At 31.2% G+C, this 23,721-nt stretch overlaps 4 protein-coding genes across 6 annotated transcripts in view; 3 read left to right on the top strand and 1 right to left on the bottom strand.

The window, feature by feature from the left end:
- The first annotated feature begins 290 nt into the window (after positions 1-290).
- On the top strand, positions 291-1,715 carry LOC105852244 (phospholipase A2-alpha-like). Its single transcript, XM_073370034.1, has 4 exons — positions 291-975; positions 1,113-1,155; positions 1,245-1,379; positions 1,456-1,715. The coding sequence occupies exons 1-4, from the start codon at positions 853-855 to the stop codon at positions 1,629-1,631; spliced, it is 477 nt and encodes a 158-aa protein (XP_073226135.1). The 5' UTR covers positions 291-852; the 3' UTR covers positions 1,632-1,715.
- Positions 1,716-2,530: 815 nt separating this feature from the next.
- LOC105852243 (uncharacterized) lies at positions 2,531-4,670 on the top strand. Its single transcript, XM_012716713.3, has one exon. The coding sequence runs from the start codon at positions 2,829-2,831 to the stop codon at positions 4,326-4,328; it is 1,500 nt and encodes a 499-aa protein (XP_012572167.1). The 5' UTR covers positions 2,531-2,828; the 3' UTR covers positions 4,329-4,670.
- Positions 4,671-8,187: 3,517 nt separating this feature from the next.
- LOC101500868 (tetraspanin-2) lies at positions 8,188-12,295 on the bottom strand. Its single transcript, XM_004503483.4, has 2 exons — positions 11,609-12,295; positions 8,188-8,990 (listed from the first exon to the last, which is right to left on the bottom strand). Exons 1-2 carry the CDS (start codon positions 12,104-12,106, stop codon positions 8,679-8,681), a joined length of 810 nt encoding a protein of 269 aa, XP_004503540.1. The 5' UTR covers positions 12,107-12,295; the 3' UTR covers positions 8,188-8,678.
- A 3,002-nt stretch (positions 12,296-15,297) lies between these two features.
- LOC101500554 (K(+) efflux antiporter 4) overlaps positions 15,298-23,721 on the top strand; it is a 9,493-nt gene continuing 1,069 nt past the window's right edge. Inside the window, exons 1-19 of one of the 3 annotated variants that reach the window (XM_073369676.1) lie at positions 15,307-15,765; positions 16,160-16,203; positions 16,658-16,716; positions 16,847-16,925; positions 17,078-17,139; positions 17,268-17,343; positions 17,437-17,511; positions 17,738-17,809; positions 17,904-17,987; positions 18,536-18,604; positions 19,946-20,023; positions 20,185-20,273; positions 21,298-21,394; positions 21,479-21,532; positions 21,835-21,930; positions 22,281-22,469; positions 22,566-22,643; positions 22,780-22,824; positions 23,686-23,721. In XM_073369676.1, the coding sequence (XP_073225777.1) occupies positions 15,522-15,765; positions 16,160-16,203; positions 16,658-16,716; positions 16,847-16,925; positions 17,078-17,139; positions 17,268-17,343; positions 17,437-17,511; positions 17,738-17,809; positions 17,904-17,987; positions 18,536-18,604; positions 19,946-20,023; positions 20,185-20,273; positions 21,298-21,394; positions 21,479-21,532; positions 21,835-21,930; positions 22,281-22,469; positions 22,566-22,643; positions 22,780-22,824; positions 23,686-23,721 (1,626 nt within the window). In that variant the 5' untranslated portion in view covers positions 15,307-15,521. Of the gene's footprint in view, positions 15,766-16,159; positions 16,204-16,657; positions 16,717-16,846; positions 16,926-17,077; positions 17,140-17,267; positions 17,344-17,436; positions 17,512-17,737; positions 17,810-17,903; positions 17,988-18,535; positions 18,605-19,945; positions 20,024-20,184; positions 20,274-21,297; positions 21,395-21,478; positions 21,533-21,834; positions 21,931-22,280; positions 22,470-22,547; positions 22,644-22,779; positions 22,826-23,685 lie in introns of those variants that run through there. The other 2 variants (XR_012163392.1, XM_073369677.1) reach the window with 2 other exon arrangements.

Here is a 23,721-nt window from a genome sequence, read left to right as displayed (position 1 = left end):
CTTTCTTATTACTTCCTTATTAATTCTACCGCATCAACTTTTAAGTGGACTTTATATTTCTTATTTACTTTTTCATTTGAATTCATCAAACTTGTTAAGAGCTTCTTTAATTATGGGGTAAATACATCTTAAACAATTCACAATATTTTTTTCTGGAATCATTTATTTTTATTAACTTTTGTCATAAATACATAGCGAAATATGTAATTTACTTCTTTCGTTATAAATTATTCTTATTAAGTATATATATTCATTGTTACCTTTAAAGCAAACTATTAAAAGATAGTGAATTAGAGTGACTCATGTAGTATTAATTGTACATAGTACAATTGAAAAGAAAAAAAAAATTACATCAAAACTGTGAAATGATAATTCATTTTAAGATAATGTTTGTTTGAAAATAGATCACTTACTGTATGACGAAATGAGTATTGTTGAGCAATCACCAATAGTAATAAAGATAAAGCTACTCAAGAGCGTTTAGATAAGATGGTTCAGGTCTCTTTCAGCTTAATTAGAGGTTTTGAGTTTGAATTCAATCTTAGAAATGAAAAAACTCTTGAGAGAGAGTTTTATCGTCCATTATAGTTTTATCTGACTTGAGAGATTAATCTTTCGCAGACATACCCAATTTACACAAGGAAAAACCTTTTGACCTTCTATCATGTATGTGATTTTATGAAGTCATGTATGTGATTTTATGAAGTCAATAGGTTCCACCGTTTCCAAGTGTATTTATTGTGTTGAGGGAGAGAACTTGAAGGTACTGTCTAGTTGTTATTAGTGTTATTAAACGTAATAGTCTTTCTGACTTCTGCCATTTCCTTCACTCCTTCATTCCTTCCCGCAAAAATGGTTCCAAAGCAGTTCATCAAACATGCTTTCATCATCTTCTTTTTCCTCACCTCATTATTCTCCATTCAAGTCTCTTCCCTCAACATAGGAGTTGAAACTACCGGATTCGCTGTCTCTTTGGTTTGCTTCTTCTTTCTCTTCCTACTTTTTCTATCTATATATCCACATTTTCATTTCAAACACTATTAAATTTTCACGAAGCATAAATAAAACACAATGTTTCTTTTTTCTCCGTTTCTTAACAACTTCATCTGCAGAGTAAAGAGTGCAGCAGAGAATGTGAGTCAAGTTTCTGCTCAGGTACTAATCTAATGTAAAGGCTAATCACGCTTTTTATCCATATAAGATGAGTTCAATCTGATATTAAACTCTAAAAATGTATAACTTAGGAATGACAATGCCTCCAATATTGAGATATGGCAAGTACTGTGGGATGCTATACAGTGGGTGCCCTGGAGAGAGACCATGTGATGACCTTGATGCTTGTTGCATGAATCATGACTTTTGTGTGCAAGCCAAAAACTGTGAGTTCTCCTCTCCTTTATAGTAATTAATTGAATTAATTAGCAGAAAATAAATGATGATGTTAATGTTATGCAGATAACTACTTAAGCCAAGAGTGCAGCCAAACATTCATAAACTGTATGAACAATTTCAACAACAGAGGAGGTCCTACCTTCAAGGGAAACACATGTCAAGTGGATGATGTCATTCAAGTCATCACTTTTGTCATGAATGCTGTTCTGCTAGCCGGAAGAGTCTTACACAACCCCTAGAGTGTTTTTTGTTGGGGGATTATGTTACTCACACTTTATTTCTATCCATTTTCCAATGTTCTATTATATATCATTATATCAATATCAATATTGTCTCTACTAAGTAAAATAATTTCTGAATCCGTCAAGGTGTGTAATGCTTTCCTTTTAAGAATTTAGGATAGTTATTACTTATTTGTCTTTGGTACCAAAATAGTATGAGACCGAACTCATAACTGGTTAATGTGAAACAAGAATATTTTGTTACGATGGGAAGATATGATTAACTAACTCTAGAATTTATGGTTTCACAAATTCAATAAATCTTAATTTGAAATGTGAGATTGATATAGTTGTCATAAGATGAATACTCATGCAACCTCTAATTTTTTTTAGCTTTTTACCAAATTTGAACTTATGATAATATAAAATAAACTACTGAATCCTAACTTTCGATAGAATACTGCGAGGTGAGGAAGCAAAAACAAAAGGACAAATGAACATTTACTTTATCATAAAACAAAATATAGTATTACTAGAATATTAGGCTGGCATATTGAATATGTGGTCTAAAGATATAAGACCCATAATGGAATATTTCTCCACTTTTTATATAAAGAGTATGATTTATCCTAATCAAAATATATCGTACTTTCCTATTTATTTCACTATATTGTGTTTATATTAACTCTAAGATCGAAGTATTTTTTGCAAGTAGTTCCTACCTATAAACACCGCATTCGTAATGATTGTAAAAAAAATCAATTTTATCGAAGATTCACCACCATCAACCTCCTCGAGATCTTTAAGCCATGGTTTTAAACAACATTTAGAATCTAAAATCAAATGAGCTATAGATAAAATATTACAAAAATAAAATTCTTATAAAATGAAGATGGATTTGGTAAATTTATTTCTTACATAGTCAAACACAATTCTTCCTCCTTGTAAAAAGAAAGAAAAAAATGGTTCTTCCTTAGACCCTCCGTCATCTTCCAAAAGAGTCCACCATCCAATTCACCAACCATTAAGAATTGATTATTGATTTTGACACCTATCTCCCTCCAACCCATCATCTCAAATCCTTTGATCTCACTCAACCTTCTCTCTCTCTCTCTCTTCCACTCAAAAAATCAGAACCCATGTTCCATAACCACAACCTCGTAAAAACAAGAACCAGCAACAACATTAAACAAGACAAACTACTCTTTCCTTAACATGGGTTCCGATCCGTTTTCAACATTAACTTCAACAAAACCAACACCAATACCAACACAAGATCAAGAAGAAGAACACGATTCACTAGCTCTTCTCTCTTTCAACACCGAAACTTCTTCATCTTCTACACTTTCTCCTTCTTCCCACAAAACCCTCTTCATCTTTCTCATAATCATCACCTCCATTTCACTCTCCACAGCTTTTGCCTTTGTCTTTCTCTTCTTCTCTTCATCTTCATCTTCATCTTCATCACCAACAACAACCACTCACAACAATTCTTCTTTTCCTTTAACCACCATAGCTCGTCCTCTCAAAAAACTCAAACACCCAGTAGTACTGTTAATTTCCTCAGATGGGTTTCGATTTGGATACCAATTCAAAACCTTCACTCCAAGTATAACCCGTTTGATTAAAAATGGAACAGAAGCTGAAACAGGTTTGATTCCTGTTTTTCCATCCTTAACTTTCCCTAATCATTACTCAATTGTTACTGGACTCTACCCTGCTTATCATGGAATAATCAATAACCATTTTTTGGATCCAATTTCTGGTGAACAATTTTACATGGGAAGCCATGATCCCAAATGGTGGCTTGGTGAACCTTTATGGGAAACTGTTGTGAAAAATGGGTTGAAAGCTTCTACTTATTTTTGGCCTGGTTCTGAGGTAAAAAAAGGTTCTTGGTCTTGTCCTTTGAATTATTGTTTGCATTATAATGGTTCTGTTCCTTTTGAGAAAAGGGTTGATTCTGTTTTGAGTTATTTTGATTTGCCTAGTGATGAAATTCCTGATTTTATGACACTTTATTTTGAGGACCCTGATCATCAGGGTCATAAGTTTGGTGCTGATGATCCTGAGATTACTCAAGCTGTTTCTAGGATTGATAAGATGATAGGTAGGTTGATTACTGGTTTGGAACAAAGAGGATTTTTTGAGGATGTTAGTATTATTATGGTAGGTGATCATGGAATGGTTGGTACTTGTGATAAAAAATTGATTTTTCTTGATGATTTAGTGTCTTGGATTGATATACCGGAAAGTTGGGTTGTTACGCATAGTCCGGTACTTGCGATTCGTCCGACTTCTGGTTATGAACCATCAGATGTTGTTGCCAAGATGAATGAAGGGTTAAGTTCGGGGAAAGTTGGAAATGGGAAAAATTTGAGGATGTATCTTAAGGAGGATTTACCTAATAGGCTTCATTATGCATCCAGCGATCGGATTCCGCCTATAATTGGTTTGATTGAAGAAGGTTTTAAGGTTGAGCAAAAGAAAACGAAACGACAAGAATGCGGCGGATCGCATGGTTATGACAATTCTTTTTTCTCCATGAGGAGCATTTTCATTGGTCATGGTCCTCAATTTGCAAGAGGAAGGAAGATACCTTCATTTGAGAATGTTGAGATTTATAATTTGGTTACTTCTATTCTCAAGATAAAGGGTGCACCTAATAACGGCTCTGCCTCATTTGTAGAGTCTGTTCTTCTATCTGTTGCATAAGACTATGTCAGATTTTGTTGGTAGACATTGAACACTGGTAATTTTTTTTTGTGAAAATCGAGATTCTACCTAGGATCAGGAGGGTACAAAATTATTTGATTGCTGAGTTGAACCATAGTTTGCTCCCTATGGAAGAGATGTTCATACCAAATTCATTCATTTGTAGTTTCAAGTAAAACAATAAAGGTACTTCTATTTCCATATATTTAGTTTCAATTTTATATGTTATGAGCTAATGAAGTAGAGGACAACCTTAGTTTCAAAGATTGTTTTACTTTGGATTTGTAAATAATATACAATCAAAGAATTTTGATGATCTTGATAACTTCTTTTCATGTTCCACTTTATATCTTTGATGTTTCTGCTGGAACTAAACTATTTCTCCATTGTGTTTATTTTGAAATTCAATAACTACTGTTGAGAAGTCCCTCCCACGTTAGATGAAATATGATATGAAAAAGTGTTTATAAGTTGGAGGTGTTCGTCACCTTTCAAATTAGTTTTGTAAGGGTTGAGTTAAGCTTTTGTACAGGTGACTTAGGGCTGATATAAAAACATAATTTTGTATAATCAACAAAAGCCTTAACTTAAGTCATTATGACATAGTTGATGGCTTGTCCTCCAATTTTCATTCAAGCATACCTCTTTTATTATCACTCTGTCTCTATTATCACTTTTCACACCTCTTTTTCTGTCTCATCAACAACTGCTATCATATTTCTCATTTTTCATTTTTTTTTTCTCTATGGCTTCTCTTTAACACATTTTACATTAGATTAAACGTGTGAGACAAGAATTCACTCTATGTTTCCTTGTAAAAGATGTCATTTTTTATTGAGTAAAACAACTATTTCTTTTTTTGAAAAGAAAGAGCCTCATTAACACCTCTAGAATCAAAACCCCTGGAAAAAAGATCCATAAAGTAAAAAGAGTACCTTTCATTGCCTATTTGTAATAATATGATTTAAATCAATTAAGTTCATTTGTTGTAGGCAATGTGGTATATTTGTTATCCACGCCATTTCATTATTATAAAGCATGTTTTGCTAAGCAAGGCCAAACAATTACCCTTTCTACCCGGGTCTAAAGCATATAGGAGACACAAAGCCCATAACAAGTCAATTAGATTTCCAACATTACAACAACATTTCATTTTCATAGTAATCCCCTAAAATTGCTAACTAACATCACCTGAGAACATCCTTGCTCACTCGCGAACCGCGAACCACATAGAGCTTCAATGAGTTCTGCTTCCAACAATGTCAAAGTTTGGTGTTTGTTCGTCGTTAAGAATATTCCATTCATATTTACAATTGTACAACGAGAAACACAAAAAATAGGAGATTTGAAATGTATTTTATTTTAAAAACGTTACAGAAATATTAAAATAAGTAATGAAAATAGAGAAGATAAAACAAAAGCACCTAACAACACAGTAAATTTATTCTGGTTCATCAACAACATGGTAGCTAACTGAAGGATTTAATCAATTAATTCATCACACTTCCGCAAAACACTTACCAGTTAAATTGACTGTGTTCAAGTCTTTTTAATCTTCTAAACTAGTTTAGTACAACCAAGTTGTCGAGGAATGCATATGAATATGTCTAAGGGTTTGTTTGAATAACTCTCACGTGAGTAGTGTTTATAATATTATTTTTATAAAATTGTTTATCAGTAACAAACAAAAAAGAGCAGTACGACTGTACTGTGTTTATTATAGTGTGTTGTTATTATATCTATCAAAGAGGGTTGATCATTTTTTTATAGAGAAACGTTAGTTTCTGTTTCTTGTTTGCAAGAAATCAGTGAAATTTCGTATTAAATTTTCAAAGATTGATTTGCAATTAAACTTTGTATAGTGATTAGATCATTTTATATATTGATACGAAGAAAGAGATAACACAGTATTTTATTTTTAGACTGTCCAACAATATATGCACAAAAAATTGGTTCTTCGTAGCTTGTTAGATGTTAGAGTGTTTTTTTATTTTTTATTCCTTCATTATTAAACAAATCATTTTTAAATAATATGTCTAACATAATCCATCTATATGATACAATATATGAATAATTTTATACAATCCTATCTACAACTCACAGCCATTAATGTATTTAAAATTAATCGATTAGTTGATGTCTGAGTATGTAATCAAATATAATGCTTTCATACAATCTGATCTATAGCTCACGTCTTTGGCATTCTGTAATCTACAACTGACGTCTTTGCAACATATGATATGTAATTACAAGTATACATGTACCTCTATAATTTAATTTTGACAATTTTGTCGCAATTAATCATTGTTACTTTTTTAATTTTTTTTAACATAAATAATAAATTTTTTTTAACTATTTTTATATATTCAATAAAATTCATCGATAAAAGTTTTTCCAAAAATGTAATTTTATATTAAATATATTTCTATTTATAATCAAAAGTTATATATTTATCTAATTTTTAAATTAAACTGAAAATAATATATCTTTTCTATATATATCAAGATAAATTGTATAATACATTTTTTTCATATATGTCGACATAGATTATAGAAATCGATAAAAAAAAAACATAAAATTTGTTGTTAGAGTGATGATATGTGATAATAAATAATTTTTTGATAAAATTAAAAAATTTGAATGAGAGTAAATAATTAAATTCAATACAAATTTATAATTTTTTGGTAAGAGGAAAAAAATATTGGATGATGTGTTCAGACAAATTATATAATATAGATAAAGACGTAGAATAGAGATAAGGAAGATCGAGAATCGAGATAAAATTATAGAGTGGAATTATATATAAGTATAATAAAGATGTATTGGCTATTTAATTCATAAAAATTGATATATATATCCTGTTTAAAAAGAAAGTTTCATCAAAATTGTGTGAAGTTTTAAAATGTGTGAAATATGAGGTGAAAATTCTGTGACATGTGCAAGTCGTAAAATTGATGTGAATTGAATTTTTAATTTTTTAAACTTTTTAAAGTTGTGACGATGTATAAATTATGCGAATCTTTACACAATAAATTATATAATTTTTATAAATTTAATTATAATATTTTAATTAATACATACCGCCTCTAATGTTGGTGTTTTCTCTCTTCTCTCTCTTGTTTTCTATCTGATTTTAGTTATAATATTTTAATTAATACATACCGCCTCCATTTAATAATTTAATTATATTATTTTACACTAGTTTTTGACACTTTAAAAAATATTATAACAAAATAGAATTAAAATATTATGATGTAAAATGAAATTTTTTAAAATGTCATGTTAAATAAAAAAAATCTACTTTATTTAATTGACTAATTAAAAATATTAATATAAAATAAATTTTCAAATAAACTATCATATCATATTAAACATTTATAAATATCAAACTTAAACTTAAAAAAATATCATACGTAGATCATGGATCAAACTTAATTCTTAATATTTTTTCTAAATAGACTTTCAAAGAATAGCTTACTTTTCACTTCTTCTAGATATCATTTGGTTGGACAATGGATACACTTTGGAGAACTGCTCTATTGACTGGAGTACTCAATCCATCTTTCTTAATGGAACCAATCTGCTAAGTCTAGAGCTGATGTTAAATAACAATATTTATGGTTTTTGAATTTGCACTAGAATATTTATGGTTTTTGAAGCAGATCAGCTCTAGACTTTGCACTATATTTTTGAATTTTTGGTTTTTTGTTTTGTTTTTGAGTTTTATAGTGCAAAGTCGACCTTTCTCTCTTAATATTTTTTGGTGTCCTATAATACTACTATTAAAAAAGATAAATAAAAAAAAAATAAAAATTGGTGCTATGCTATTGGTTGCCAGCACAGTTTGAATGCGTGTAAATAAATAATAAAAGTGTATAAATATCATTGCTGCATTCATAATTGTTTATGCTCATGAATATCTTGATAGTTGATAGTATTAAAATATAAAAACACTCATATGATCACATCTTTACAATATAGAATCACTTTAATCATATGCTTGGACCATACTTTTTCTTATATAAAAACACTCATATGATCATATCTTTACAATATACCGTATTACAGTAAGTAGAGTTTTCAGATTATATAGAGAAAATTTATTTATCTAAACCTGACAACTCTACATACTGTGCAGCAGCTGAAGATGATCCATACACGAAAAACTTCACATCACATGAGAACTTACTTACAATGCATATAAATAGAGAGCTAACAATAAAAAGACTCAGTATAAAAAAGTTGAAAATGTTCTAAGTGAGAAATGAGGATATACTCGGATTTGGATCCTACTGCAGCTGCAAAGTTCAAACATTGTGGAAATCATTAGATTTGATTTGATGAGAGATGTCAAACCCAACCCTGTTTGTAACGGTTAAAGAGGTCTTCAGTTTGGGCATTCTTAAAGGCACTACAAGCAATGACATAAACCCATATAAGAACAACCACTGCAACAATCAGAACAATATTTGCTTTCCTCCATTCTTTTCTTAGGTTTCCAAGTAGACCAGCTTTGCAAGCATTACAATTGTAGCATAGTTGGTTTTGATCATTGTTCCACAGGTAGCAATCTGAATCAGCCATTGGATTCACAGGGTTTGTCCATGTTATGGGACTCACATAATTGTATCCACATATTGTTGGAGGTTTGCAACATCCTGACTGCAATCAAACAAATTCCTAACCATGATTAGTAGAAACTTTTTTTATCTTATTTAATTTTCAAAACAAATGTTTCATGGAGACCCATTGTTCCGCACCCCTCCCACACCTTGCTAATTGCATACAAAAATATGGTTAATTCAGATGAATAGATGATTATTTTAGATCACGTTGAAAATTATGGTTAATTATGGAGTTGAATTAACCACACTATTGACTCTGATTTGAATTAACCACATTATTGACTCTAATTTGAATTAACTATTTACTCAATTGAGTTACCTATATTATCATATATGATTAATAAAGTGTTGCTCGAATGTAAAAAAGTGAATTTTCATATATCATTGCTATTTTCAAAATATTGATTGAACTTTGAAGTAGTACAAAGTTTTAAATAGCAGTTGCAGTGACCCTGCCGTTTAATATTGCAAGAAAATTATGGATAAATGTAGATGATAAAACCTCAACAATCGCGTTGCAACATGAAAATCTTTATGTTGCTGGTCAGATTGCGGTCACCGACTTTTTGTTTAGAAACACATAAAAGATGGGGAGACAACTTCCAGACCATGTCACGAGCAAGCAAGCATAACATTTTTATCTTGTGCAAGAGGGACAAAACAATGAGCTTAACAATACTAGGCTGGTTAATGAATGTCTAAATTTTTCACAATTTCTCTCTAAGTGAATTGGTGAGTAGCTATCTCACATGGAACATTCGGGTGTCTCAATCATACTAATGAAGGTGCCACTTCCACGTGGCATTAGTATATGGTTTAGTCAAGCTAGTAACAAGGGATGTGTCTAGTGTCTTTTCCTAAAGATGCATTTTCAGGGTATTCATAGACATAGGAATTTTTGAAAATGGACAAGACGGTTAGATTTATACCATAAACTTAAAGGACCCAAATATAGCCCGTGGAGTGTGTGAACACGTTAAGTGTATATTAACCTCAGATTTCAAACAAATAATTAATCCAAGGCTTAATGGTGGGTCAAAGATAAGAATAAGATGGGAAGAAAACTAAAGATTACAATTCACATGGTGAAAAGTAGTTTATTATCATCAACAATTGTCAATAAATAGTAGTAATTTTGGATCCAACACATGGATTTTATTTTTAACTAATGCATTGTTTGTGCGTATTATATTATGAATTGATTGGGTAGGGGCACAATATATATTATATTGGTCCCTCTTAAAAAGTCACGGGTACTATAATTCCTACTAGCTACAAGCAAAATTGAGTAATTTCACATTTACCCTTTGGGACAGAGTCCCCTGGATCTGGGAGAGGGATGGAAAGAAGGATATCCACCAGCTTCACTAAAAGATATGTTATGTTGAGAAATACTTTAATAAAATAAAAGTTATTTGAAAATGCACATATAAAAATACAAGTTATTTAATTATTTTAAAACTGAACTTTCTAGTGTTTGTGGATTCGGTTTCATGGGTACCAAATCAATTTTTCTGTCTAAATCTGATTAATTAATCATATGAGTCAAGAGAAGTCTGTCTATAGGACTAAATTAAGGAGTGACATAATTCAAATTATAAAATGATTGTATATAAATGTTTCAAAACAATAATTTATTTTACGTAAAAAAAAGAAACAATAATTTATTTAGACAAAAATTAATACTAATAGTTTATACAATGTGTTAGAGTTTCCTCTTCCAGGCGTAAGATATATGAGTGATACTGCATAAATAGATCCTCTCCACCCAATTCTGGATAGAGGTAGAGAGAATAGAAAGCTGAAGAGAAAAAATAAAAGATAGAGAGGTGAAAATAGTTTTTGTTGGAGACGATGCACCTCTTTGATACTACCTCTAATCAGAGCCAATTCACTTCAATATTTTCTTTTTACATAAAATAAATTTATCTATAATATATGATATTTATATATTAAATGTCTCACTAATAATATCAAATTATAGAATGATTTAGTGGTTAAGTAGACGTTTATAAATCTTTTGTCTTCAATTTAGTCCTCTAATAAAATTTATCAAAATTTACCACTTCCTCTATATGACAATCCTTTCATCTCTGATCTTTGATATCTATTTTATTTTTATCTCGTAATTTTGTTTAAGATATGATATTTTTTCTTTTATACTTTTAATAACTCAAAAATATATATTAAATAATTTTTATTTTTATTTAATAAATAAAAATTTAAATTAATTATTTTTTTAATTCGATTGTTTGGGTAAAGTTAAGAGGACCAAATTTCATGCACCGAAAACTAATACTTTTGAGTTTTGAGTTTATGATTCCTATGAATATAAAAATGTAATTATCGAATTCATTAATAAACATAGTAACATGGGATCATGTGATGTGGGTCTATGATATGAGCTACAGACAATTGAGCAATAAGTGCCTCCATAAAATACAGTAATTCTCTTTTACGAAAACAATAATTTACATCTTGTTTTTTTCTAAGAAGCAATAGCAAATCACCACCAGAAATTGCAGGCTCTTAAATTACTAAAATTAGAAACACCAACACAATAAAAACACACCAATTTCATTCTCTAATTAGTTAGTACTAATAGGCAATATTTAATTTTTGTAGAAAAAAAAAAGAGAGAATTGATAAGGTTACCTGTAACGGAGAGATATGAGAACTGAAAAATTGATCAGCGGTGATATAATTCTGGGTAAGTTTAATACAAACATCAGAAACAGCCAAACACGACCTAATCTTCTCCCAACTTCCAGAACCAGTAACATGCTTCTTTAGCCAAGAAGAAAATCCATTTAAACTATACTCTTTATACCCTCTTCCAGGAACAACATAGATTCCATTGGGTCTTGTAACGACAAAGGCAAAGACAAGGATTATAAGGAGGATAGCTATGAGAAGCGCCATAGTGAAAAGGTAAAGTGCCAAAAGACCTTGTTTGTTCCAATAAGCACCGACAAAACCAGCTAAAGAAACGAGGAGTACGAGGATTCCTAGTATGACAATTGGCCATCGGAAATGGTTGATACATTGGTTGTCTTGGTTTGATGCTAGCCAAATTCCGGAGGCTATTATGGGAATTGAGGATAATATGGCTATGAAGTTTAGAGTTGCTGTTATGTTGTTGCTTACACCCATCTTAGTTAGTTACTCACTCTTTTTCTTTTACTTTACTTTTTGGGAAAATAGTGGGTGGAAATTTTAGTTTTGTTGAGTGAATGTGCTAACTTTTAGACTTTTGAGAATTGAAAGTTGAGTGAGTACTATGAGGAGAGATTTTAGGAAAGGGACCATGGGCACATTGTTTATAAACTCGTGGTTTAGGACTTTAGGCCGTATTTGTTTTTCTTTTGAGGGATTTAGTTATGATTTGCTTCATGTAGTTTTTTAGTTTTTTTTTTTTTTTTAAGTAAATAGACAAATTGATCATTTAAATTGTAAATGTCAGTCAAAATAATTCTTAAATTTTGTAAATTGACAAATACATTTTTAAAATTATAAAGTTAAATTGTAGTCAAAATTGTTTATGTTTAAATTTTTATCATTAGAGAATATGACGTGGGATGTTAATAGAATATTCGACTTTTCTATGTTGATCTCATATTAACGTGATCAAAATCTAGATTAATTTTTTTTTTAAATTTAAATATTTCATGAATTAATTAGTCCATGTACAATTACTCACAAATTTGTCTTTGAGATGATAAAATTTTTATCGACAATTTGTCTATGAGAATATGGCATTGATATGGAATCAATATGGATAAGTCACATATTCAATTACCAACGCCACATCAAAATATTTAACGGTAAAAGTTTATATAAACTTACTTTTATTGATATTTTACACTTTTAGATATGTATTTGTCAATTTACAAAATTCAAAATTAATTTGACAATTTCAAGGATCAACTCATGTAATTTTACTAATAGATGATTTTAAGGTTGAGATCCTCTCTATTTCTAAAAAAAATATAAAAAATACAATTACTATAATTTTTTATATATAAAATCAATAAATATGTTATTTATGTCATATGTTCTAAAAACATGTACAAATATATACATTAAACTATAATAACAAAATAAATAAAAAGAATAAAAAAATGGAGAGAATTATTTTGGTGAATAGTTTTTTATTTATTTAAAATGCCTCAAATATTGGTGTATGTTGTCTAGACTCTAGAGGTGATTTTATTATGGCTAGGGTAGAGAGATTTTTGCTGTTTTTATCTAGAGCCCCAAGGGGAGTCTTATGGCGTTTTACAACTTTACAAGTAATATAGTTGGAATATAAAAGTTGATATAAAATAGAACATAAATACATTATTTTGATATTTAAAAATAAAATATGACTTCCTCTATATTTTATCTGATATTATATAGAATAAGAGTAGATGAGTCTATGTTTAAGTTTCTTTCTTATAAAATCTAAACTCATTACTATGAGTAAAAGAATTGCACTTTGTATAATGATTTGAGTCGGTTTATATTTTTGGGTTCGAATTCTCCTAACCTGATCTAATGTTCAATCCTATGTAATGCCGTTATATTACAATTATTTATATGTATAATTTAAAAAATTATATTTATGATTAAAGTCAAATATTTTTTAAATTATTTGACAGAAATATAAAAACTTTTTACTAATTTTTAAAAGTTAATTAAACTATAAAAATTAATTAAACTATCGAATCAAATTCCCTCGTGTTTTAATACAATGCACAGATACTAACCGAATCATACACTTAGATAAGTCAACCCAATAATTAATAAATAATTTTATTTTAATTTACATAATTCTATGTACATTGTAATTTTATATATTTATCGATTTAATATACTATTTAGATACACTATAATATTTATTGTCTCTAATAATATTTCTTAAACATCATGTGTAAATTATTGTCTAAAAGTGAATACAATATTTTATGTCTATTATAGATACTATTTTTCCAACACCGTTTAAATGTCCCCTAAAATAATATTTATGGGAGATCTTCAAATTATTTCTATTATAATTCTATTATAATATTTGATAATTGTCTCCTTAAAATAATATTTATGGGACATCTTCAAATTATTTCTATTATAATTCTATTATAATATTTGATAATTGTCTCCTTAGACATATATAACAACCGTTTTCAAATTGTTGTCTTATTTCTTACAAAAGACTATATTGAACAAATGTCACTTATAAAAGTTTATTTAATTTAATAATAAAAATTATTAATATCAATTTAATTTTTAAAATTTTAAAAGAGCTTAAAATATATATACTATTAATATAAAATCATTTTATACCGATAACGAAGATGTACTATCTTGCTATGTCATTTCAGTCCTTTAAGAATATTTTAAAATTGTTTAGTTGAAGTGGCATAGTGATTAATTTTTAATTGCAGTGTAAATTAAATTAACACGGTCAATTCATGGGTGGACACAAAAAATTTATATTAGTGAGACAAAATTGTATACAAAAAATATATATATATATATATATATATATATATATATATATATATATATATATATATATAAAAGTATATCAATGTACAAGTAAATAATAATATACTATTAATTATCACTAAAAAACAATTAACGACTATCAGAACTATGTCGTTTTATATTAAAGAAAAATTAACAACACCTAAACATCTGCGAATAATGTTTCTCTAGCATTTGTATATTTTTCTCTGTATGTTCAACTAAATAATTATTGAATAATATTTCCCACATTATTGCATATTTAATTCTTCATAAATAAAGTTATTTAATACTTTTTTAGGAGCAACACTAAATTTTTTATTAATTAATGATAAAAATAAAGTTATTCAACAACTTGTAACTTAGCGAACCAGCGACCCCTATTGGATAAACATAGATCCGTTCTTGGTTGCATGCCCCTCTAACTCATTTAAAAAAATAGTTACATAAATCCTTTAAGCAAAAATACTCAACCTCACATAAGCTAAAAATATAATGGTTTATTTTTCTACAAAAATATAAAAGTAATAGCAAAAGTTATCGTTTTTCAGAAAATAGCAAAAGTTTTTATTGTGTGAGTAATGTATACTCAAATTTTCTTTTTGTTTGATAGAAGTAATGCATTCTCATGGAATTGGTAACGGTTGCTTATTGTTGAACGTGTCTGCATATTATTGGAAACATCTTCAATACCTGCAATTTGCATAAGTTACGACATAAGTAAGCAAGCATCTTGATTTTGGATTGACCCACGCGCTTGGCTGTACGTGCATTTTCCTTCCCACTTGCAACAGGCAATTCTCACATCTGAACTACCTTTTCAATTTTCATTCACCGAACATCGAGGACTTTTTGGTACTTTCACACTTTCACACTTTCACTCCACCTTATTCTCTTTCTATCTCTAAGCATAACTCGCAATCTCTCTGTCTTCATCTTTATGTGAGCGTTAAAAGAGTGAGAGAGATTTCGCGCGCTAAACACGACGGTGCTGTTAACTCTTGCGGTGTTGCCGTAACGTTCTCCCGTTACTATCTATCTCTCTCTCTGAGCCTGGGAGATGAGGTTACTATCACATACGATTCTCAAAGTTCTCATTCTCTGTGATCTACTTATCTGTTATCCTTCATTCTCTTTCTCTCTCCTTGACGAGAACTCTGTGCCGGAATCAGAGCTTCTTTTACCGGAAACCAACGCAACCGCCGTTGGCAATGCCTCGCTCGCGGGATCCAACGAGGATAGTCTCGCTAACATGATTGATCGGGCTCTCGAAAGGGAGTTCCCGGAGAATGAACAGAACGAAGGTTTGTAGATCTAGCTTCTCTCACCTTTTCTTATTTTAATGCTTATGCATTTTTTAATTTCGTTGCTGAAATTTTCGGATCGTGTTTTGATGGATGCTTATTCCTTATGAGTATTCGAAAATGTGGATTAATTGGAGTTTCTTTTTCACTTTTGGATACCTGTCCAATTTTCTGATTTGTGTTGTGAAATTGATGGGCTTGAGGATAGGGGAAAAAGTTATTAGTGAAATTCGTTCCATGTTTATTGGATTTTATGATGGGAAACCTATGGAATGCTTTCGAGTTCTGAATACTTTTATGTGGATACGTTGTCATGGCATTGTTGTGTCTTTTACTACGTGGAAAGTTTTATTCAAATGAGTGTACTTGGTGAGTTACCTTGACTGTTTTGCAGGTACTGATGCTGGTAGTTTCAATAACAGTGTTGCTGAACAGCAGGTTTGTAGTTAATTCCTTGTTATGCTATTTTTTAATTGTCTCTGGAAGTTATACATGCTGCTAAATGTGAAGCAGCCTTAGGGGCAATGGGTGTAGTTCAACGGCCTTATTTTGGTAATATAAGTATTTAGCTTTAGCCTTTAGGCTAGAGTTCAATGTGGTAAGAATTTAATTTGGTTGATGATAATTCATTGGAGGAGAATTGTGCTAATCTTAGGACAGAGGTCATGATAGATGATATTATATATTCAGATTTCACTTATGATGTGTCAAAGATGTCTTTTAGATTTTATCTGAGATAATGAATTTTATGGTGGGAATGGGATTGGTTATTTTGCTGCCCTCCATGTTTTTGAAAAAACTTTTGAGGGTTTTTATGGGTGACTTATTGATAGGTGTTGAATACACTTATGAACTAATGTCCTTCCTTCTCATGACATGCTCATTGTATCAGGCTGTTTTAGAAACTGTTGCTAGAGTTAAGCCCAAGAAAAATGAGAGCAAAGAGGAAAAGTACGCACCTCTGTCTTGTAGATTAATTGGATTGTTGGTTTTTCTTCAAGAGATAACTGATTTTTAATAATTTAATGCAATGCTAATAATCGTTTTCAGCAATTTTGACATTTGGCAAGTTTTCTATCAGGTCATTTCAGTTCCATGACGTTTTCAATTTGGACAGTGAGAACCGGGTTGAGGATATGCCAACTTTAATTGATCGAAAGGTATGTCTCAGTCAAGCTCTTGAAGTTTAGATTTTTCAAACTTACAGAATTCAATAATATTTTTTACTACCATATCATCATGATATGTATGAAAAATACACTTGGACATGTACTACTGTTTTTAAAAGTACTCTTAATTTTTTTATCTTCAGGACAATGTCTTTATCATATCTAATCCCAAGTCAAAGTACCCTGTTCTGCAATTAGATTTGAGGTTTACTTACAGTTCCTATCCTTTTTTATTTATTTATTTATTTTTTTTTTAAGTGACATTATGTGTATGAGTGGCTGCAACTACTAACTAGTCAGGCTGCTTACCTTTTTAATATTCGATATTTGCAGATTGATATCAGATCTTGTGGTTGTCATTGTCTCTGCCACCTGTGGTGGCATTGCCTTTGCTTGTGCTGGACAACCGGTTTGATCACTAACTGATTTTTTTTTTTGAAAGGATAGCTATTTCTGTAGTACACCTATTAAAGTTGTATCATCCATACAATCACATTTGCAGGTTATGACTGGATATCTGTTAGCAGGATCCCTCATTGGACCAGGAGGTTTGAGTTTTGTTAGTGAAATGGTCCAAGTACGTTGCCCATATAGTTCTTTTGTTTTGTACTCTACTGATTGTTTTCTCTTTCTTTGAGCCGGTCACATTATTTCTAGAAATAAAATAACAGTGTGAATGGGATCATGATGTCGTACATGATATATTCGAATATTACATATTGAAAAAGAGTCATAATTAAAGTAACTTGCAATATTTAATCTATCTTCAAATAATCTCACACAACTGCTTCCGTTCCTTGCAGGTCGAGACAGTTGCTCAATTTGGTGTCATCTTTTTGCTCTTTGCATTGGGCTTAGAGTTTTCCACAACAAAGGTTGGCTTGTATACTTGATTTATTCCTTTCGCTTAAACTTGTGTATTTTCAGCTCATACATAAATGGGGTAAATCTGACTTTTCATGTTTGCAGCTTCGAGTTGTTCGGGCAGTGGCTATTCTTGGAGGTCTGCTGCAAATTCTCTTATTTATGTGCTTGTGTGGAATAACAGCTTCGGTATGTCTGATACTTCCTTTCTATAAATATTTTGAAAAGATAACTTAGGTCGTGACAGAAGTTCTTCACCAGTTGTTGTGGGTTTTCTGCTTTGCCTACATGATTGTATTGTCATAAGGCCCTACTTTGTTGAAAGTGTATTATTCATACTCACTAATTACACATATATTCATTCATTTCTCCGATTATAAGTCACAAATGCAAGGAGAAAAACCTGTAAAAGTTATATTTCTTTTTATTCTTTAGTGTTACTTAAACATTCCCACACGTGTATCTATACCATGGTAGTTTTGAATATTAGTGTTACTTAAATATTAGTGAATGAATGACCCTGTTATCAAATCTAGTTCAATGCAGGCCTGTGGAGCGGAGCTAATACTTTTCTAGATATGTTAAAACTCTTTAAATAGTTCTGTAGGATCATGTATTGATTTTGAGGTATCCAGTTGAGTGAAACAAGCAATGATGTTTTGTACTATTGTTTATTACAATATTCTCCACTTTAGTGACAGTGAAATCTAATATATGCACCTAAACCATATCTGCAGTTATGTGGTGGTAAATCATCTGAAGGAATATTTGTTGGTGCATTTCTATCCATGTCTTCAACAGCAGTGGTAATTTGCTGATCACAATTTCTGATATCCCTTTTCTACAGTATAAATGTGAAGTACATGAGTACAAATTTGTCACACTATGATAGACACTTAGAGTTTGATGTTGTTTTACTTCAGGCTTTATACGTATTTCAAATAACCTATGCCCGCTATTTAATAATTGTAAATTGAAATATGCTATTGCTTGGGCGCGCTTGGATTGGATTTGATGGCGATTCATATTTCTATTTCTATATTCTAAACAGACTTCACAGTGTTTCAAGTTTCAACCAAGTAAAAGTAAGAGTTAAGTTTTTCTTTTTCGAAGCAAGAGTTAATTAAATTACGGGACCAGTGGAAATATGAAAAAGGTATTTTTGTTTGAAGGTGGCGGTCCGATTTTAGAGTCTAAGTATTAATTGCAATATGCTTAGCAACTAGACCAAATAAGTAGAACTGTAGAAGTTTAGGGACGAAATAGACAAATTAAGTGTAATGGATTAGAAGATTCGTTGATCATATGATAGTAATATCTCTCTGATAGGGGCATAAGATTAAAAGGAAAAATCAACACATTAAGAATTGATAAAAAAGAAAAATTGTATGATAAAAAGTGTGGATTAATATAGGGGCTGATGGATGCAACCTAAGGGTTTCTTTTACAACTGCTTGTAAGTTGTAAGTAAGGGAGATTAGTGATATCTGAACCTTTAAGTCCTTCATTTTTGTTGATGACCTTTTGAAGTTCCTTTCTTGTTGTCTTCAATATCTCTGGTTTTTGTAGCAACTCTGCCATTGCCCATTCATTTGTGACTGATGTTGTGTCTGTCCCAGCTACAAATAAGTCCTGGCTCAAAGTATGTGATGTGATAATTAAACGATGAATAAAATGCTGTCTTTGACTTTCATTTCAAACCAACAAAAGACCAAAACAACATTAGTAAGGATATAATATGCATGTGCCTATGTATGCATGGACCAAATTTCAAAAAGAAATCCTTGTACAAATGTTTCTAATCTTGACATAACATTTAATGATTGAATTACTGATAAATTTTATCTTCTTTTTTTTTTTTTTTAACTTTTGTTATCATAATTCAATTTTTTCGTAGTATTTGGTTATATCAGAGATACTAGCAAAAAATATGTGAGATATGTACAATTGTAATGAAAAAAATAAATTATATCAGAGTTTCCCTCTGTTTTTGAAAAATCGAAAATACTAAGCTCTTTCTTCAATCACTTCGATTCTAGATGTTATCATCCTTCCTCGCTGTCACACCCAATCAAAGTGTTTTCTCCAAGAATATTTTATTTCCTCATCAATGTCTGAATGTGCTTTTATTCTTCTTTGGCCCATAGGTCTTGAAATTTTTAATGGAAAGGAATAGCGTCAATGCCCTTCATGGTCAGGTTATAATTGGAACTCTGATACTGCAGGTATGTACTATTACTTTTATAATTGTAGATGGACATGTATGACTACAACATTGCTGCGACAGTCATGTAAAAAGAGTGGAAACTAGTGCTAACAATGACCCTGAGATCATCTCTCATATATACTTTAAAATTCAATATTCAACGTTATTGGTTCTTTCCAGGATTGTGCTGTTGGTTTGCTCTTTGCACTGCTTCCTGTCTTGGGTGGAACATCAGGTGTTCTTCAGGGAATAATATCCATGGCTAAATCGTAAGTTAATTATAGGGTGGACTGTCATTTATTTATGCTATATTTCTATCTCAGCATGGTTTATGAAGATCTATAATAGGGGCCATTAGACCCCTAAGGTTCTCCAGTGCTGTTTCTTTGTATTCTGATCCTGTCTTTCCAGTGTGACTACTGTCCAGTTGACCTTACATTTTCTAGACTTTAAAAAAGGTACTGTGTTCATAGTTTTTATTCTTGGCTTGTCAAGAGATTTTATAAATATGTAGATGCAAGTAAGTTAAAAATAATAGCGTTTTGAGGTCTACAGATCTTCACAGATTATCCTTTGAATTTGTTACCCCAATGTTCATAGTCTAAACGAAGTCACTTCAATCCTTCTTTTTCTTTCAAAAAATACTTGTAAGGGTTGCAATGTTCATAGTTTAGACTTCATCCTCATGGCCATCTAGAATGAGTGTATTCAGTATATTTATTTCTTGTGTTACACGTAAATTGCTAATCAGACTTTATATTGAACCCATACAACTGAATGTGTCCTTAAAGGGTTGCAATGATTAATGAAGTTCACTTGGATAACAGGCATGATAAAGGAAATCCAGTCATTTTTTAGAGTCGGCTTCTAATATTTTGGTTCTCGTAGGTGGAGTGGGCGGTATAACAGGGTTTCATGCGGAAAAATAAATTTGCTGATACCAGTATCTTCCCTTAGATTACAGGTGGCTTCTTCTCCCACCCTCCAATGTTATAAAAAAACTCCCAAATACACGTCTGGATTGGCTAATCTAGACATGTATTTTTGCACCTCCAGATTGGCTAATCCGGACACAATTGGAGGCTTTTGAGAATATTGGGGGTGGGAAGAAGTTACCACTATTATATGCTTTAGTTTGGTATGTCTGGCAGAGTAGCAGCACTAACTTAACATAGCATGGTTGCGTTTCATTGCTTGATTTGATATGCTGACAACATCAGCTTTATTCCTGTTTGATAGCATGCTTGTCTCAGTCATTTATTCTTTCTGATATACTTAATTTTATTGTTTCAGGTTGTTGATCTTAATGACATTTCTGGTAGTTTTGTCAGTATTATCTCGTACTTGCGTCCCGTGGTTCCTTAAGCTTATGATAAGCTTATCATCTCAGGTGAACATAGACATTTGCTCTGTTGTTGGAAGTTTGTTCCTGTGTTACTTTTTAACTGTATTTTTCTGTATTTTTCTTGTGCAGACCAATGAACTTTATCAGTTGGCATCAGTGGCATTCTGCCTAATAGTTGCTTGGGTTTGTTTCTATCCATTCTTTATTTTCAATTTTTTTTTACTTGGCAAGAGTGTTATCTTCTTAATATACTGTAGTCTGATTTCTTATCTACACTGTTTAAGTGCCCTTAATCATGGTAAAAGTCTCTGTTTGTTTCCTTTCAATGTATAATGACTTATGTCTATGGACCCAACTTTTCTTCCCTACATCTTAGTGGTTGCTTAAATACATGCATTTCTGACGCATTATACTTACATTTATGAATTCTAAACAACTTGTGGGCGTTTGGCAAATTGTTTTGATAATTTGTTATTTCATTTCAGTGTAGTGATAAGCTGGGTTTAAGCCTTGAACTAGGTTCATTTGCTGCAGGAGTGATGATATCAACAACGGATCTTGGTCAACATACGCTTGAACAAGTAACACATTTTCCTTAAGATGTATATTATTTGTAGTTGCTAGTTTTACTTTATATGTTTTCAAGATTAGGAAGTTTTTACAATAGTGTAATTTGCACCAACTCTCCAACCCAAAGTCAATTGTTTTTCCCATTTTTTCTCCATAAATACTTGTGTAAAGCATCATTATTTGAGAGGAGGGGAATGTTTGAATATTCTTTTTGGTACTATCTATTTTCATCATGGATTCTTGTAAAGTGGGTGGCCCACCGAGTTGAATTTCAGGGAGCCTTTTTGGAAGACATACATTTTGAGATGAATCCATGTTTTGCCATACTTATTTGAGCTTTACTCAAATTTTGTGATATTAGGTTGAGCCAATTCGCAACTTTTTTGCGGCTCTGTTCTTGGCCAGTATTGGGATGCTTATACATGTCCATTTCCTTTGGAATCATGTTGACATTTTACTGGCAGCTGTTATATTGGTGATCATTATAAAAACAATTGTAGCTGCATCTGTTGTCAAGGGGTTTGGATACAACAACAAGACTTCAGTCCTTGTAAGATTTGACAACAGTTAATACTATTACATCTGCTTGTTAGTTACATCATACATTTCATTGACAAAGGAGCCTTAGGTTATTCCACATGCGTAGGTTGGGATGTCCTTGGCACAAATTGGGGAATTTGCCTTTGTTCTTCTCAGTCGTGCTTCAAATGTTCATTTAGTTGAGGTACACATTTCATTTTTAGACGTTCCTTTTAGTTAATTTGTGCTTATGCTTCGGAAGACAGTGAAATTTATCTTCCTATATTTCTGTGGTCACCTTTAAATACACAGTTAAACTGAAGGCCTAATCCTTACTGCAGGGAAAGTTGTATTTATTGCTCCTCGGAACAACAGCTCTCAGTCTGGTATGCAGACAATGCTTTACAGAATTATAGTTTATATAGTAATCATAAACACTATGTTGCCCTTTAAGTACTCCTGGTGTATTTCATCTGTCATGAATTCAAATTAGCAATCACTTGTTACTTTGTTGGTGTTGTGTGATTTGTATTACTTGAGCCATGTTATCCCCGTACAATATTGAAGACATTATCCATTTAGTCTCTATACAATATTACAGACATTATCCATTTGTCTGTCTGTCATGTTAGATCCTGCCAAAGCTCATTAATTTTGTAATTAGCATACACAACCTTTATGTTCTCTGAACACTGGTTAGGGTTGTTAGGCTATCTTTATCCATTTTGGATTGCTTTCAAGGTTTTCCTCTACTCAGGGAAAACTATTGCTGCAAGCCTTGCAGACCATGATCATTCTACTCCCCTATATATTGCAACTTGTGTTTGAGACACTTTTGTAATGTGAAACAATTCTTGTGGAAAAATGTATAAATAAAAGGAAAAGCATGTTGAAGGGCGCAACACCAGTGACTTGCTTGTAGTTACAGGATATTCAGCTTGCAAGCATAAGTGAAACGTTGGTGTATGGTATTATGTTTTTATTTGTTGGCCATCTTTAATTGATCTTTTTCATACAAGTGTACAAGCAGATTATCCCTAGTAAACTTGAGTGAAGTTTTAGCAGGGTATCACTTGTAAATATTGAGCCTTGCTGTTTTGAAATTCTTGTGCATAGATTTGAATGTTATAGTCTGTTTCACGGGTAATCTTGATATATTTTGAATATTAGATTCTGAAATATATTTAAATAGTTGATTACTTGATTTTTAGTGACTTTGAAGCTTACACTGATAGAAATTTGCGCAGGTGACTACACCCTTGCTTTTTAAGCTGATTCCTGCT

This window comes from Cicer arietinum, chromosome 6 (assembly GCF_000331145.2).
Source record: "Cicer arietinum cultivar CDC Frontier isolate Library 1 chromosome 6, Cicar.CDCFrontier_v2.0, whole genome shotgun sequence".
NCBI lineage: Eukaryota > Viridiplantae > Streptophyta > Magnoliopsida > Fabales > Fabaceae > Cicer > Cicer arietinum.
This window is presented reverse-complemented; position numbering and strand designations above follow the sequence as displayed.